The 15098-nt window shown below is 37.7% G+C and overlaps 1 protein-coding gene across 1 annotated transcript in view; it reads left to right on the top strand.

Annotated features, from left to right (window-relative positions):
- The window catches only part of SBF2 (SET binding factor 2), a 272308-nt gene that overhangs the window by 179880 nt on the left and 77330 nt on the right, over nucleotides 1–15098 (top strand). Inside the window, exons 18-23 of the mRNA XM_014966465.1 lie at nucleotides 8583–8753; nucleotides 10536–10798; nucleotides 12610–12782; nucleotides 13054–13127; nucleotides 13517–13712; nucleotides 14892–15019. Coding sequence (XP_014821951.1) covers nucleotides 8583–8753; nucleotides 10536–10798; nucleotides 12610–12782; nucleotides 13054–13127; nucleotides 13517–13712; nucleotides 14892–15019 — 1005 coding nt within the window. The remainder of the gene's footprint in view (nucleotides 1–8582; nucleotides 8754–10535; nucleotides 10799–12609; nucleotides 12783–13053; nucleotides 13128–13516; nucleotides 13713–14891; nucleotides 15020–15098) is intronic.

The raw sequence follows: 15098 nt of genomic DNA, 5'->3' as shown, positions 1-15098 counted from the left end.
TTCTGGTTTGACTGTAACAATTTTAATTAAGTTATAGCCCATCTCTTTACATTGTTCTTATTTTTAGGAGGGATTACAGTGTTAGAGAAGTACTGCTTTGTTTAGAATTTTCACCAAGAAAGAATTTCTCATGGTTTAGTTAAAATTTTAGTAAAGCTTCTGACCTTAAAGTGAAGCAATGTAAATCTGAAGTAAGAGTCCTATGCACTTTCCATATCTGTAAGTTAAACTTCATCTCCTGATCACCACATGCTTATTCCAGTGGAACGGAAATTAATTTTCTGCATGAAAATGCAATTTGTTTTATTGAATTCAGTTTCATTGGAGCATTATTCTCTGTCATGATTTGAGCAGCACTATGTTGTGTTTCCAGAAGAGAGCACATGCAGTATATTCTGAATACCACATCAGCTCTTTTAGCTCTCCTCTTCCTCATGCACTGCTTATGTTCTCTTCGGGACTTATCATTTGGCAGAAGAGCTCCTGACAGTATCCTGCTCTGTAATGCACTTGCATCCAGCACCTCCACAATGCTTTTCTTTGCTGTTAGTCAGACTGGTTCTTCATGTAATCTCTCAAATGACTTACCTCAGAGTGCAGTAAGTTCCGCTTTCTTGTCTTCACTTTCAGAATTCTTCATGATCTTGCTCTTCGTTTTTTGCCCATCCTCTTTATTTCACCTTCTGAACCATGGATGAGGGAAAGGCTGAGGCTGTTGTTTGCCTGGACTTTAGTAAAGCCTTTGACACAGTTTCCCACAGCATTCCTCTGGAGAAACTGGCTGCCCACGGCTTGGACAGGTGTACACTTTTGCTGGGTAAAAAACTGGCTGGAGGGCTGGGCCCAGAGAATTGTGGTAAATTGAGTTAAATCCAGTTGGCGACTGGTCACAAGTGGTGTTCCCCAGGCCTCGATATTGGTGTCTGTTCTCTTTAATACCTTTATCAGTGATCTGGACGAGAGGATCGAGTGCACCCCTGGTCAGTTTGCAGATGACACCAAGTTGGGCAGGAGTGTTGATCTGCTTGATCAGGAAGGCTCTACAGAGGGATCTGGACAGGCTGGATCGATGGGCTGAGGCCAATGGGATGAGGTTCAACAAGGCCAAGTGCCAGGTCCTGCACTTGGGTCACAACAACCCCATGCAGCGCTACAGGCTGGGGGCAGAGTGGCTGGAGAGCTGCCCAGTGGAAAAGGACCTGGTGGTGTTAGTCAACTGCTGGCTGAATATGAGCCAGCAGTGTGCCCAGGTGGCCAAGAAGGCCAACAGCATCTTGGCTTGTATTAGAAATAGTGTGGCCAGCGGGACAAGGGAAGTGATCATCCCCCAGTACTCAGCACTGATGAGGCCACACCTTGAGTACTGTGTCCAGTTTTGGGCCCCCTACCACAAAAAAGACATTGAGGTGCTGGAGCGGGTCCAGAGAAGGGCAACAAAGATGGTGAGGGGTCTGGAGAATAAGTCTTATGAGGAGAAGCTGAAGGAACTGGGGTTATTCAGCCTGGAGAAGAGGAGGCTGAGGGGAGACCTTATTGCTCTCTCCAACTCCCTGAAAGGAGGGTGTAGAGAGATGGGGGTCGGTCTCTTCTCTCAAGTCACAGGCAACAGGACAAGAGGAAATGGCCTCAAGTTACGCCAGGGGAGGTTCAGGCTGGATATTAGGAAACATTTTTTCACTGAAAGGGTTAGCAGACATTGGAATGGGCTGCCCAGGGAGGTGGTTGAGGCACCATCTCTGGAGGTGTTCAAAAGACGGGTTGATGCTCCTTGTTTGTTGTGTGGGTGTCTATTTTTGTCAGTCAGGTTGACGGTTGGACAAGATGATCTTTAAGGTCCCTTCCAACCTAGAAGATTCTGTGATTCTGTGGCATGCCTGGAGTATCCAGAGAAGGGCAATGAAACTGGTGAGGGGTCTGGAGAATAGGTCTTCTGAGGAGCGGCTGAGGGAGCTGGGGTTGTTCAGCCTGGAGAAAAGGACGCTGAGGGGAAACTGTATTGATGTCTACATCTACCTAAAAGGAGGTCTCTTCTGCCAAGAAACAGGTGATAGGACAAGAGGAAACGGCCTCATGTTGTGTCAGGGGGTGGTCAGATTGGATATTAGGAAAAATTTTTACACTGGAAGGGTTATCAAGCACTGGAACAGGCTGCCCAGGGAAGTGGTAAAGTTGTCATCCCTGGAGGTATTTAAAAGATATGTAGATGTGGTGCTTAGTGACAGGGTTTAGTGATGTTTTTGTCGGTGTTAGGTTGATGCTTGGACTCAGGGTCTCTTCCAACCTTGACAATTTTATGATTCTATGTAGTATATGTAATTTGTATCGGCAAGATGAGATCTACTGCTTTTATAATTTTTTTATTAATTTACAATTTATATTCTGTATTGTACCCTTACATCTTTCTGACTATTTTGCTTATCCCGTTCTTGATCCTAATCTTCAATAATTCTAAGAACCACTATCTGAATATAAATAAAAACATAAATGTGTGAGATTTACAGGGTCTGTTTGCTTCTGAGCGAAGACCTTGATATCAGCTTTGTTTCTGGGTTTTTTTTTTGTGTGGATAGAGCCAATACCACCATCGCAGTTCAGTCACACAGGTGCGTACTCACCGCTGAGCCTGCTAGTACCAAAGGAATACAGTGATGTTTTAGAAGATTTTCCAAAATAGCTGTGTCACAATTTTAGAAAGTCTTCAGATGAATTCAATGCTACAACTGAGAACTTGTGAAATCTGTAACTTAACTAATGGATTTAAACCTTGGTGAATAGAGTTATGGTAATCTCTATAATGAAATTAGCTTTTTTTAAAGAAAAAACACTTCTGTGTACTGCAGTCATAGGGGGAAAAGTTAGCATATTTCTTATACAATTCTTGGAACTTAATCTTATTTAGAACTGGGAAGTTCTGGTATGAAAATGTCTTCTTTCTTTTCTGCGGGTTCTGGACATCCTTCATTTCTAGATTATTTTAGTTTCCTTAGTGTGTTCCATGTATAACAGAACTTTGTACATCTTTTATCTCATTGGAGAAAGAGGTATGTTATTGTGCATTATTTAATGCTACATGTAACTTCATATTAGCATATATCTGTCTTGATACATCTATACAGAAATCTGAGATACACTGTATGGCTTTTAGTAATGTATAGTAAATGATACATGATCTTCAGGAATCTGGGATTAAAGTTCATGAGTAGTTAGATGTTTAAGTCACTTTTGCCCGAAAATGTATACAGTAAACACTGCTCCATCCAGAATTGCGTCTCAATTTTGCAAAATTCTAGAATTCTATTGCCCTCTGCTGGTTTAGTGTACCTGTCTGATTTGGGAGCGCTCAATTGTAAGAGAATTGGCCTTTCTTTTATTTTTCATGGTGAAATAATCATAGGTAAACAGTATAATAAACTGCTTCACTATTCAAACTTTACAGTATTTTAAAATAGAAATCAATCTTGAGTCCAATCTCGTTAGGTGGGTTTTTGAAGGTAGGAGAGGTGGCAAATTCTTTTCTTTTGTGTTGGTGATGTTTTCAGGTTGGAGAAGCAGCTTGATGTAGTATGTATTTTGTCCTTTTTACTAAAGCAATAAAAATCAAAGCAAACAAAAAAGCATGAAAGCTTCATAGTTCTTACTTTATGCTTTTGTGAACTTTCCCCACAAGTGGGTATGTGGGAAATTATACCATGTGGGTATAATTTTGTATTTTAGACCAAATGGAAAAACCATTTATTGCATTCAATTTTTTGACTAATTTTATGCATGCAGCGCTCGGACTTGAAAACAGATTCATATATACTTATACTTGTTGAGTATGGGCATGCTGTGATGAATATTGATCCATCTACATGTCGTTATGCAGTGTTGTCTGCAAGTAATACATAGATAAACCCCACTCCTGCAGGTCAGTCTATGGAGGTTGATCCTGTGGGACTTGGAAGTCTTTTTGAACTACCAGATATGTGTGTGGGCACAACGCAGATTTGAATGCACGACTGGCTCATAGAATATGTTCATCTGCAGAACTTAGTTTACATGGCCTTGGGGAGGGGCAGCTTGTTACCTACAGTGAGTGGTACCTGTTCGTGATATGCAATAGGTGGTACTTGACTGAATGTCTATATAAACAGCTCCTAGATGAGGAGTATATCCTGGATGATGGATAGGCTTACACTTGCAGACTTCCAGGGAGAACCTTAACCAATACAGGAGAGGAAGTGCTGTGATCTCTGTTGGTATGCAAAGAAGATTGGTGGTAATTTCACAAGTGTTGCAATAGCTTTCTCTCAGAGGTCAAGCAGATAACCCATAGCACAGTGATTCCTGGTAGAGATGAGACAGAACCTATTCTTTGCATTCAGCAGCAACCTCCTCACCTCTTTTCCTTCCTCTTCTCACCAAAAATACCCAAACCAATAACCCAGGATATAAACTGGAGACAGAAATCCAGTTTACTTCAGAAATAAACTGGATTTCTCTAAAAAACTAGGGTACTGTTGAGTTTGCCCTTTCATTTCCATAACCAAGAGACATGCAAAATCCTGTGAGAAAAGGGCAGTTTCACGTATATTTTTATTCTGGTTTTTACTCTTTTTGTTTTGTAATTCTTTTTCCAACTTCACAATCAATAACTGGATCCTTTGCTTTGCTAGAATAGACTTGCTTTCTTCTTTAAGCTTTTGTGGTGTAAAGGATAATGACTGATGAGTGATCAGCACAAAGCATGCTTTTCTATTCCAGAAACAAGCAGTCTAAATAATACATCATAAAGAAGCTCTTTGGGGACCTGCACCTCACAATAATTTTATGAGTCTTGCAGTTGGTGCATTTTTTTTTTACTGAGCAATTGTTATTTTGAGAATCAGAAGTATCTACTGTCAAGAATTGGTGAAAAAATTCTATCTAGGTATTTTCCAGTGCCACCCAGTAAGGTGGAAATAATGGAGAGAGAATTTCTCAATTCAGGACGTTGCATATAGTCACACATAGCAAGTCCCAAATCTGCCTTGTGTTTTCACGAACTGTAGAATGTAATTCATTATTTTGATATGCATAATGTCTGTTTCATACATAATTTGGGAGGGCAGTGTTTGGGTTTTTAAGTGCTATTGGTCTATTGAAAGAACTCAGTGTCTGTCACAGAAATAAATTAATTTAATGTTGATTATTACACTTTACACCTCAATGCTCATTTAAGCTATCGTACAGACAGCTTTAGAATAAGAATTTTATCAGTTCAGAACTATTTTTCTTACTTTCTTCCAGCGTCTTTTTCAAGCTATCAGCCCTTAAATCCTCCCTTATAAGTAGGAAATTCTTTCACTGTCCTATGTTCATTCTGTCTGGCAGAAATTAATTACCAGGACAGGCAGAAAAAGCATAAATATCAATATAGCTTAGCTGTCCTATGGAAAGATAGGTAAAGATTTGTTTTATATATGTATTATTGCTTAGTGAAAAACACTGAAATACTGTTTTACTTAAATTGGAGAAATCCTGAGCAAATTCTTTTGAATACAACAGTAAACACTGGGGCTCTTTGATGCATTAGGTTAGTTTCCATTCTAGTCAAATAGGCTGACTAAGCACTCCCAAGGTAGAAAACATAGACACTGCAAGCTTCATGGAATGCTTGTATTTGTACCAAATTTTTAGTCCATGGATTTTGACTGCAAGGTTGGTATTCATACTGGTTTTTTACAAACAGTCTAACCAAAACAAGCTGAGAATCCAAAATGATTTTGCCCAAAATAACTGGCAGAGCTAAGCCTGGAACTAAAAGTCCTGACTTTGATTCTCTGCTCTGGCCACTATCGGGTTTTGCCATTTGTTTCAACACATGCGGGTGATGAGAAGGATAATGTTTATGATCGTTTAGCTTTTTGATGGGTTTTTCTGTCATCCTTTTGTAAACACACTACTTTTACTTTGCCTACAGGTGGCTGTCATTGTTGATTTATGTCGTTATATTTGAACATAAACCTCCATCGTTTAAAAATCGTGTTTCGTACGCGTCTGTTAATGGTTTTAAATTATGAGCACAGGAAGAGCATCTAAAAGCCTCTCAGCTTTCATGTCACGTTTATCTCCATGTGAAAATCATTTCATTTTTATTTCTGTAACACTATTACTACAGACCCAGGCTTATGAGTTTAAACTTTCTTTTGAGTTTGTGCCAAACATCAACCCCTCTTTACCTAGTCTACAAAATTAATCTGATTTGGGCTAAGCCATCAGAGGCAGCTGGACAGGTTGGTAGTGAAATCACTCTTTTTAATGGAATTTGGTACACAAATTGCCATGAGTTAACTATACCAACTAGTGAGGCTTGAACAAATGCTTTTCTTTTCTTTTCTTTTTTTCTTTTTTACCCCTTTTCCCCACCTCTTTGCCCCTTCAGACATCATACTCCCTTTTTGCAGCTGTATTGTGACTGGAAATTACTGCCACTGGAAAAAATAAAGACTAAATCAAAGTAAAAGTCCTTATATGGCTTTAGTAGTAACTATTGCTTTCGAGATGTGTTGTCCATTTTTATATTTCAAGATTTACCTGTCATCCCCATTCCTCTGTAGCAAAAGTTTGATGCATGTGGATTTTGAGTTAGGTGAATGATTGGGCCAGATCCGTTCTGTGGGCTCTTGTGTTAATTACCACAGTTGAACAAATTAAGCTGTTTTAAGCAAGCTGTACAGGCAGCTACCAATGGTGAAAGACATGAAATGTGGGTAGCTCTTAAAGAATAAAGATTACTGTAAAGGAGGTAGCTTTACAGGAGGACAGAGATAGTATGCTGTATATTTTTTGTTTTAACGTTTTCTCATTTTTTACAATTCAAATACTCCATATAGGTAGCTCTTCTGCTAGTTAACAGGTTTGACATAGTGTATATTTTGTATGCCTTAGATATTTTCAAGAGATGCCTAGCAGTTAATATAAAGATGAGTATGATACTATTTGAGCTGTCCTGTTCTGTGATGTAACAAAACAGCTAGATCAAGACTGGGAGCCATTCCTGTGCCATCAGTTGTCATTTCCTGTGAGCTACCGTAAACTGCATCACCACTGAAACTTGGGAATCTGTTAAATAAACCAGCCGTCTTCTCTTTCAATCTGCATTGAATAAACAAAATCACAGTTGATGTAATTTGAATCTTCCACATACTTAGATTTATTAACAGGTTGCCAAGAAATTTTGATGAAATTCTACATGATTAAATAAAAATCGTATTTCTCACTTTTTGCTGGTTAATCACAAGAAGGTATTTCAGTTGACTAAATTTTGGTAGCGTGGCATATGATCAGAACTTTTAGTTCATGATGTACTTGGAAGAGCATAGTGTGGAAAACATAGTTTGAAGGATTGCAAAAACAGAAATCTGTAAACCAGACTTTAAAATTTAAGTTGTAATTTCCTAGCCTTCCACTTGAATGCCGAGGTGTCTACTAAGAAAGCATTGTAATTACTGGTTGTTGTGTACAATTGTACAATTATAAATATTAAATTGAGTAGTATTCATGCTCTAGAAAAAGTATTCATGCTCTAGAAAAGAGTGGTTTACAACACAATTATTAAAGTAAAATTTAACTTCTAGATATAGTGTATGGGTAATATTCTGAGTGAAAGTCATTAAGTGAGGCACCTAGTAATGTACTTTAATCTTCAGATCTACTGCAGAAATAATCATAAGCAGGTATTTAAATTACCTGCTTCTTTGCTATATGCAGTATACAACACTATTTTCTTTGTGGCCTCCTTTTGTCAAAAAGTAAAAACATACGATATAAGATTTCATTCTGCATGATTCAGGTAATTGAAATAACTTTCTGCTCATTGTGTGTGGTTATCAAGAATATTAAACAACTCACTGGGAAACAAGTGCTTCCTGGAATAAAATGGTGCATTCATAATGAGTAATGCTGTAACAATTCTGGTTTTGTTTGAGACCTTATAGGGATCCAAACCCTTGTGACTTCAAAGAACATGCATAATTTAGTACTTTTTCAGTAGCTGGCTTTTGGTCGTACAGTGCAGTAGGTAACAATGAAGAGAACAATGTGTCTAATCATCTGCTGTTGCAACAAATGCAGTTTATTGGAAGGACTCAGTTGTCAGTTACAATTATTTCAGATTTCATTGCAGTTTTTCAGACTTTTAAATAAAGTGAGAAATAATTTTTGTCTGTTTGAATACTGATTTCTATGTTGTAGGACTAGTGTATTGAAATACTGTATTTTGTTGGCAAGGAAAATGTTTGATATTAGAAATGTGTTCTGTACGTTCATCACAGAATTCTTCCTTTTGAGTCTCATGTTTTCTAGTGTGAATCCATAAGGCCATGCTTTGCACTGGCATTAGACTTATGTATACAAGCTTCCTGCATATTAATTTCTTTAATGGCACAAAACTGGAGATTATTTCTGTTTCCTATATTGCAGTGCAAAAGATGGCATATATTGCATATTTCAGACTATACAACTGGCTTTATACTTATATGTGTTTCAATACTCAAGGCATAGCCTTTAAAGGACATGAAATAATGAACAATTTGTCAATTTTGCACAATTTTGACTTTCAGAAATTAGCACCTGGAGTTAGTCAGTTTGCTTACACCTGTGTACAAGACCATCCCATCTGGACTAACCAACAGTTTTGGGAAACAACCTTTTATAGCAACGTGCAAAATCAAGTTCGCTCCCTCTACCTTACAATCAAAGATGACAACCATACAGTACAGCTGAGACAAAAGGTAGGAGAATATATTTAAGTATCAAGGTAGTAATTTTATTCACATTTTAATTGTCTCCTAAGTTATAGACAGCTAAGTATGGTTTCTCCAATGTTAGGTATTTTTCTTTAATTTTTCCCATATTAAACAGCATACAATAACAGGAAAATAACAAAAATTTACATTTATCTGCAAAGCATTATAATTTGATGTTGCTCTTACAATTTTTCAAACAACCACTTTACGTGATTTTCCACACTTTAAGGTCATGTTTTTCCTGAGAGTAGTAACTTATCATATAGTAATGCTATAAACTAGCAACTATTACATGAACATGAACAACCTAAGCTAGCAGCAGTTCTAGTGTCCAGTGTTAGATTATTACCAAAATATAGTGTGGTTTCTGTTGAATGGCACTCAGTCTGCTTTATTAAAATTGGACAGATCTTCCAAACACAAATTGTCTGTCTCAGCAGGAGGAAAGTACATCTCTAATGCAAAAATGAAAGTATAATGGGAAGACTTGTAACATGCTAAAATAAGATTAATTTTTTTAAGGACACACAGAAAAGAGCAATTTGTAATCTCTCTTTCTGTATGAAAATATCATTATCAACTCTGTGACTGAAAAGTGTATGCTATGCAAAGTCATACAGCACTGTAAAGAGAGGATGTAAAATAGATATTTCCAGAAATGTAGTCAGAATGAAGAACTGAAAAGGCATGTCAGACATACCAGGGATAAAGAGAAAAGTGCTGTGGGACTGTGTATGGGGAGCCCCTGCCAATCTGACACTATGTAAAGAAAAATGTGAAGAATAATACAACTTACAAGGAAGCATCTACTTTAACCCTCACATGTGTTTATATGGCAGATTAGCTCAACTTTAACCTAGTACAGAAAAAACATTTACAAGATACCTATGCCTTTAATATTAAATTTAACATCAGGCATTAGACCGCTAATATCAAGTGCCAGATTCCTTTATTCTAATTTTCTCAGGCTATAATATAATTTGATTATGTGCCATCTACCTAGTTTGCTTCGAGCAAATGCTAGAATTGGACTCCCAACATGTAAAAACACGAATGTTTTAGCTGGTCTGGAAACTATTTATATAAAAGCTTGCCTCACCTGAACATCCTAGGAATTTGGAGAATATCACCTGCTTCAATCAATGAGCTGCATGTTGTTTCTCAATCTGATTTCTCATTTGGAGAATATCACCTGCTTCAATCAATGAGCTGCATGTTGTTTCTCAATCTGATTTATGCTTGTTCTCTTGTAAGCTGAGTAGATAAGCGAAGGAGAGCAGCTATACTAAAATCAGTAAACCACTCTGAAGAAACATGGAAGATCATATAGCATAAAAAAGATCTAGAAAGAAGTTATCTCATGTCCACGTTGTGCTACTTGCATATTTCAGTAGACGGCCTTCAAAGTTCAGTTACAATAATCATAACTCTCCTTCCACGTTGTGCTACTTGCATATTTCAGTAGATTGCCTTCAAAGTTGTTACAATAATCATAACTCAAACTGTATTGAGTGTAGTTAATTGCTTTGTCTTCAAATTACTATACAATTTAAATGACTGAAAAAGTTCAATAAACAATTTAATAAATAAAGTTTTTACTAAACATTGTTTTTTTAAGTTATAGCTATATTTCTTCTATATACTATACAATTTAAATGACTGAAAAAGTTCGATAAACAATTTAATAAATATTTTACTAAACATTGTTTTTTAAGTTATAGCTTTATTTCTTTTATGTCTTTATATTTCTTTCTGTATGTCTTTTAGGAGAAAAATTCTGTAGGTCCTGACCAGGATAAGACAGCAATGGACCTGGCTGCTGAGCAGCTGCGATTGTGGCCGACTCTTAATAAACAAACGCAGCAGGAGCTGGTCCAAAATGAGGAAAGTACAGTTTTCAGTCAGGCAATTCATTTTGCAAACCTCATGGTTTACCTGCTCGTACCGTTGGATACGAGTAAGAACAAGTTATTAAGAACATCAGCTACTGGTGACTGGGAGAGTGGAAGCAACAGTATTGTCACAAACAGGTGGGTACACAAGCTCAGGAGTAGGATGGGCCACAGTTTTCAAAAGCTTCTTAGTTATCAGGACTTACTCTAAACACCAGATTATTTCAGTACCTTCTCTTCTTTTCAAGTTAGCTAATTAAGGACAGAACATGATTTCTCTTAAGTAAGAGAGCTTAATCTGGAGCAATTCATTTAAAGGAGCATAAAACACATATATTTTCACAGTAAGAATTTTTAATCTAGTAATGCATATGTTTAAGACAAAGAGAAGTTATGATGAGAATGAAAACAGCAACCCAAAAATCTACACTGTTAGTTTTTATATAACTTGAAAAAAAAGCAGCATATGCACTTAAAATCAAGAAAACATTTCTATAGCATCCATAAAATCACCTTTTTTGTGCAACAGCTGCAAGGAAGAAAGACACTGAGGTCACAAAAAGCAAGAGGGCTAAACCACTGTGGCAAAGGGTAGATTACTAAGGAGGCAGGGGGAGTGTAACACCAGTTACGTTCCCTAGCATGCAAATCCAGGACATTTCATAACAACTTTCCTCCCTCTCTATTTATTGTCTCCATTATCACCCATGATCTGTCAGAATTCCCAGCTGATAAAATCGTACAACTCGATGTGAGAGCACTGACATCAAGTAAAAGATAGGCAGGCTATCAGTATCAAACTCCCTATGGCTCCTCATTTCTGCTGACTAAACACCTCTAAACTCAGGCATTAGGACACTCTCAGTAGACAGGTTGCGGTGTATGTTGTAGTGTATGAATCTGGCCCTTAATATTATTGTGAGAGACATTTTTAGGCATCTCCTACTGACTTGCATTTTCTATCTGATGCACAAAAAACATGGTATTTTTAGCTTTTGAATGCTTTGCTCTGTAACCAAAATATTCATTTAATGTCCCCCTGTACTGGGCACTGGTGAGGCCCCACCTCGAGTACTGTGTCCAGTTTTGGGCCCCCTACCATAAAAAAGACATTGAGGTGCTGGAGCGGGTCCAGAGAAGGGCAACAAAGATGGTGAGGGGTCTGGAGAGTAAGTCTTATGAGGAGAGGCTGAGGGAGCTGGGGTTATTCAGCCTGGAGAAGAGGAGGCTGAGGGGAGACCTTATTGCTCTCTCCAACTCCCTGAAAGGAGGGTGTAGAGAGGTGGGGGTCGGTCTCTTCTCTCAAGTCACAGGCGACAGGACGAGAGGAAATGGCCTCAAGTTGCCCCAGGGGAGGTTCAGGCTGGATATTAGGAAACATTTTTTCATGGAAAGGGTTCTCAGGCATTGGAATGGGCTGCCCAGGGAGGGGGTTGAGGCCCCATCCCTGGAGGGGTTCAAAAGACAGGTTGATGTAGTGCTGGGAGGTCTGGTTTAGTGATGGTGATGCTCCTTGTTTGTTGTGTGGGTGTCTGTTTTTGTCAGTCAGGTTGACGGTTGGACAAGATGATCTTTAAGGTCCCTTCCAACCTAGAAGATTCTGTGATTCTGTAACTGGATGTTTATTTACCGTGGGTTGCAAGTAACATACTTGACTCTATGAAGAAAAGACACAGAGCTCACTTCCAAGAAGCCTTTTTTCCCTTGTGGGTCTCTCTGCGCTGGACTCATGGAGGGAAAGTTCTCCTGTGTCATCATCCATGGAGTTCTGACAGTGTTAATGACAGTGAAAATAGGATGTAGTCACGGCACCACTATATGCTTTTAGCAAGGTTTATGTATTGTACCTAGAAAAATAAAACACAGCTTGTCTGTGTCTAGCCAGGCTTCAGATATGCATCAGCAGATGAATTTTTCACACTTGAAATTTCTCTTATTTATGCCTATAGCATTGCAGGCAGCGTTGCAGAGAGTTATGACACTGAAAGTGGGTTTGAGGACTCCGAGAACAACGATGTTGCAAATGCGGTTGTACGCTTCATCACCAGGTTTATTGACAAGGTTTGCACAGAGAGTGGAGTTACACAGGATCACATCAAGGGTCTTCACTGCATGATACCAGGTAAGAATTGTGACAAAAAAGTGTTTCATAGTCTTTTTTTTTTTCTTTTCTTTTTCTAGCAAGAGAAATGCACTTTTTAGTTTCAGTTACCTCCAGTGAAATTAAAAGATTTGATTTCTTTTCTGGAATATAATTGCTGTTGAATTTAAAATAATTATTCCCTCAATGTTTAAATTTGAGATTTTCAGAAGATCAGAGTTTTAATTAGATTGCAATTCTAATTCTCTTTCATATTATGTGAGACTTCATTTATGTTCTTACTGCTTTCCAGGCATTGTAGCAATGCACATAGAGACCCTGGAGGCTGTCCATCGTGAGAGTAGGCGGCTTCCACCAATACAGAAGGCAAGTATTATGAAACATACTTGTATTCTTTACAAGTATTAGAATCATGCAATTTAGTAATCTTCCCCCCCTCCCCCTTAATGTTAGGAGGAAACATCAAAACATTAAAACAAAATTTCCAACAGTGATAAATAAAGTGCTTGGCTTCGGTTTCATGAAATATGAACTTAGGAAAGTATTAGAGACAAACTTCTGATCATAAACAAGTGGTTGCATGCCCACTGTTGTATGACCCATTGCTCGTAGTTGAGTCCAAACTTCATCTCCCGTCTTTGGACTCAGTCTCATAACAATTTTGTTTTGAAGCTTTTAAAGTCGAATATAATAACTAGACTGAGGTGTAACACTGGTATTGCCATGACACTTACACTTTTATTTGTTTGCATCAGCCCAAAATTCTACGACCAACTTTACTGCCAGGAGAAGAATTTGTTTGTGAAGGTCTCCGTGTGCTACTGGATCCTGATGGCAGAGAGGAAGCTACAGGAGGACTGCTTGGAGGCCCTCACATCCTCCCTGCTGAGGGAGCTTTGTTCCTTACCACTTACAGAATTATATTTAAAGGCACTCCTCATGATCAACTGGGTAAGAAAAATTAAACAGTGATAGTTGTGGTCCTTCAGATAGGCAGGACTTTGAGCTGGCCTATCCACCCATTCAGGCATCAACATCAACATGTGTGTACATCACAGTAGAATTTTTCACGTTTATCATATAAGATTAATCTCTTCCTGTAGGTTTTTAGCACTAGATATGATAATGATTGAATTTGAGTTTACATTTAACTTAATTAGAACTTACTTCTTCAGGTAAGGTGATAAATGTTGATGCTGAAAATGCTGCTGCTAGATGATTGTTTACTCCTGTGTATTGGTAGATATTTAGACTGCTATCTTCAGTAATCTATGTAATAGAAAATCATAATATATATTTGTCTTAAAGGAAACTTTAGTAAACTGTCACATGGTATTATGGGTATAAGGATATTCCTGACCATACTTTAGTAATTTCCATATACTTTTGAATGGACAAAATGCTTAGTATCTTTATATCTCAGCTCTATCTGTAAAGTTGGTCTAATAATGCTACTTTACAGAGCAACATTTGCAAGCTTCTTCACCTCTAAGAGAGAATGTATATACTGTGTGAGATCTGCAGCTTCCACCACCCCAGCTTTTCATTAAACATTTTTTTTCAGCCACTAGAAGTGTGTTAAATGAAAAATGTTCATGAGTTTGTATTCTTCCTAAAATGATTATTAATAAATTCAGTATTCATTTTAATATGGAATGGAAATAGCTCTTCTTAATGATAATTTTTCATATTTTGACATCTGCCATTTCTAACAGATTATCATTCAGAAGTATAAATTTATTGCGCATCATTCATGGTTATATGTAAGGATATCAGTGTATATTGTTTGTTGTTTATAAGTTGTATAATGCAACGTGAAATTTGAGTAGGCTTGAAACTGTTTCCTTATCCCCTACCAACCTAGATTTTTGGGGTGCATTTTCATTGTGTAGAAAGATTGAGGAGGAAGGAGAATATTTTTCTAATAATCACAGCAGAAATTCATATTACAAATAATACTTTAGGAATATACCGACTTTTCAGGCATTTTGCCTGACATTAATTTTGTACCATTATTTTCATATCTGTTTGTACTTACTCATTCCTGTCGATTCAAAGTACAATGTGACCAAACCGGATCTGATTCTGTGATCTAACAAGTATCTGTAAATACAATTTTGTGGTCCTCAGTTGGAGAGCAGACAGTAATCCGGAGCTTTCCTATTGCATCTGTTACAAAGGAGAAAAAGATCACTATACAGAACCAGCTGCAGCAGAGTATGCAGGAAGGACTGCAGATAACTTCAGCTACCTTTCAGGTAAAAGGAAGTTTTATAAAACTTTCTGACAACACAGTCAATTCAAAACACTTATAAAACAGCACTTTGTCCTGATATT

Source organism: Calidris pugnax, unplaced genomic scaffold (assembly GCF_001431845.1).
Source record: "Calidris pugnax isolate Ruff unplaced genomic scaffold, ASM143184v1 scaffold26, whole genome shotgun sequence".
Taxonomy (NCBI): domain Eukaryota; kingdom Metazoa; phylum Chordata; class Aves; order Charadriiformes; family Scolopacidae; genus Calidris; species Calidris pugnax.
This window is presented reverse-complemented; position numbering and strand designations above follow the sequence as displayed.